General features: G+C 43.1%; 1 protein-coding gene across 1 annotated transcript; it reads left to right on the forward strand.

The window, feature by feature from the left end:
* Nucleotides 1–211: 211 nt before the first annotated feature.
* On the forward strand, nt 212–1,081 carry LOC145252337 (uncharacterized). Its single transcript, XM_080111741.1, has one exon. It carries the CDS (start codon nt 212–214, stop codon nt 1,079–1,081), a length of 870 nt encoding a protein of 289 aa, XP_079967867.1.
* Nucleotides 1,082–2,286: the final 1,205 nt, after the last annotated feature.

A 2,286-nucleotide genomic window follows, 5' to 3' on the forward strand; every position in this document is an offset into this window, starting at 1 on the left:
AAAAATATCTCTAACTTCTTTTAACTTCCGTTTCTACTCTCCGGAAGTGAGTTACTTCCCTTGAGTTTTTCTTTCTTTTCTCTTCCTTTCCTTGAACTAACGGGTCTCGTTCCCGGGTCTGTTCTAAGTAAAATAAAGCTTCTTAAAGTTCACTTCGTATCGAAGTTTTTCATTACAATTTATTTTACTAAGAACAACTAAAACACAAACAATGGAGAATTTCCTGAAACCCGAACGGCTGGATTTGGATCCCACAAAAATGGACGCTGCCGACAAGTGGATACACTGGAAGCGGTCGTTCACGATATTCTTAGAAGTGGTTAACGGTTCACCACTTACGGACGAGTCGAAATTAAACCTGTTGATCAACTTGGTGTCTCCGACAATATATAAATATATCTCGGACATCAACGACTATCAGACAGCCATGAACGCCCTCGAGGAGGTTTTTGTTCAACCCAAAAACATCATCTTCTGTCGGCATTTATTGGTTACTCGTCATCAACGAACAAATGAAAGTGTGGTTCAGTATCTACAGTCATTGAAAGAACTTGCCAAGGACTGTGAATTCCAGGCCGTGACGGCCATACAGACGAGGGACGAATACATAAGGGATGCATTCATAAACGGGATTTCATCATCCCACATAAGACAAAGACTTTTGGAAAACAAGAGACTCGACTTACACACGGCGTATGACCAAGCGCTCACGTTGGAGATCGCTCAAAAACAACTATCGCCTTGGGCCCAGTCAGACTCTTTGACTGCGTCCATATCTGCTGCTAAAAACGAAGAGGACAAGAACAACCAGACTGAGCATGGGGAGCAACCCACAGCAGCGACACTCCCAGGGCAGAAATGCTTTTTCTGTGGAAAACCAAAGCATAACAGGGCGAGTTGTGCCGCCAGAAACTTGATATGCAAAAACTGCAAGAAGAAGGGGCATTTTGCACGTGTCTGTACATCTCCAACTGCGGCTGCTACGAATTACGGTGAGTCTCTTCTTGCTTCTTCGGTTCCTTGTTTTAATTCCTCAAAAAGTCTATTTCATTCGTCCTTATGGGGAAAAAATCAGAGGTGAACCTATGAGTATACTTGTCGATGCCGGGAGCTCTGAAAATTTCATCCACCCTGATAAAGTTAAGAACTCGGGTTAGCAGTCTTGCCAAGTTCGGAGAGAATCTTAATGGCTAGCAGTTCTCATACATCTACTACTCTTGGACATTGTGTTGTATCTCTCAGTCTGAAGGGAAGGGTGTGCAATAATATCAAACTGTCGATTATGGCAGACTTATGCAGTGACATTATACTCGGGCATAAATTTTTAAATTCATCTCTGTTTGTGGGCTAACCGCCATTAAAAATGTTCTTTACCCCTCTCTCTTTACAAAACCTAACCGCCGACTGTTGTCCAATAGCCGTTAATTCCCGGAGACATACCCTACCTGATGCCGGATTTATTAAATCAGAAATAACTCGTATGCTAAAGGGAGGTATTATAGAACCCTCTCAATCTCCGTGGCGAGCTCAAACTCTTGTAGTGTCTCCCGAGAATCATAAGAAGAGGCTTGTTGTGGATTACTCCGAAACGATAAATCGTTTCATTCTCCTACACGCTTATCCTCTTCCTCGAATGGAGGATATGGTAAATGAGATTGCCACTTACCAAGTGTTTAGCGCTCTTGATTTAACCAGTGCCTATCATCAAGTTGCCATCAAACCGGAAGAACGAAAGTATACCGCCTTCGAAGCTTCTGGATCCCTCTACTAGTTTCGTCGGATTCCGTTCGGAATAGCTAGTTTCCAACGAGTCATTGATGATATCATCAAACGAGAGGACCTAGGAGGAACCTTCGCCTACATCAACAATGTTACAGTTTGTGGAGAAAATCTCTTGCTTCTGTAGACCTGCTTGGGTACACTATAAGCAAATGTTCAGTAAAACCAGACTCTGACAGGCTCAAAGGTTTGATGGACTTGTCTGTTCCTCCAGACCTTCCTTCTCTTCGTCAAGCGATGGGAATGTTTTCTCATTATTCAAAATGGATATCCAACTTCTCTGAGAAATTGCACTCCCTTACCAAAGTTACCAAGTTTCCTATCACTAAGGAACAAACCAACGCCTTTAGAGAACTGAAGAAAGAAATTGCGAAATCATCCCTAGTAGCCATAGACTCTTCTCTTCCCCTTGAAGTCGAAACCGGCCACTGGAGATTCTATTGCAACCTGGCTAAGTCTGTCCTTTTAAAGCGGCATGTGCGTGGAAGCAAATATGAGCCCCTGGTC

Source organism: Euprymna scolopes, chromosome 29, assembly GCF_053919585.1.
Source record: "Euprymna scolopes isolate OS-2025 chromosome 29, ASM5391958v1, whole genome shotgun sequence".
Lineage (NCBI taxonomy): Eukaryota > Metazoa > Mollusca > Cephalopoda > Sepiida > Sepiolidae > Euprymna > Euprymna scolopes.

Coding starts and splice junctions, on each gene's coding strand:
- LOC145252337 (XM_080111741.1), top strand. CDS start 212: ATGGAGAATTTCCTGAAACCCGAACGGCTGGATTTGGATCCCACAAAA.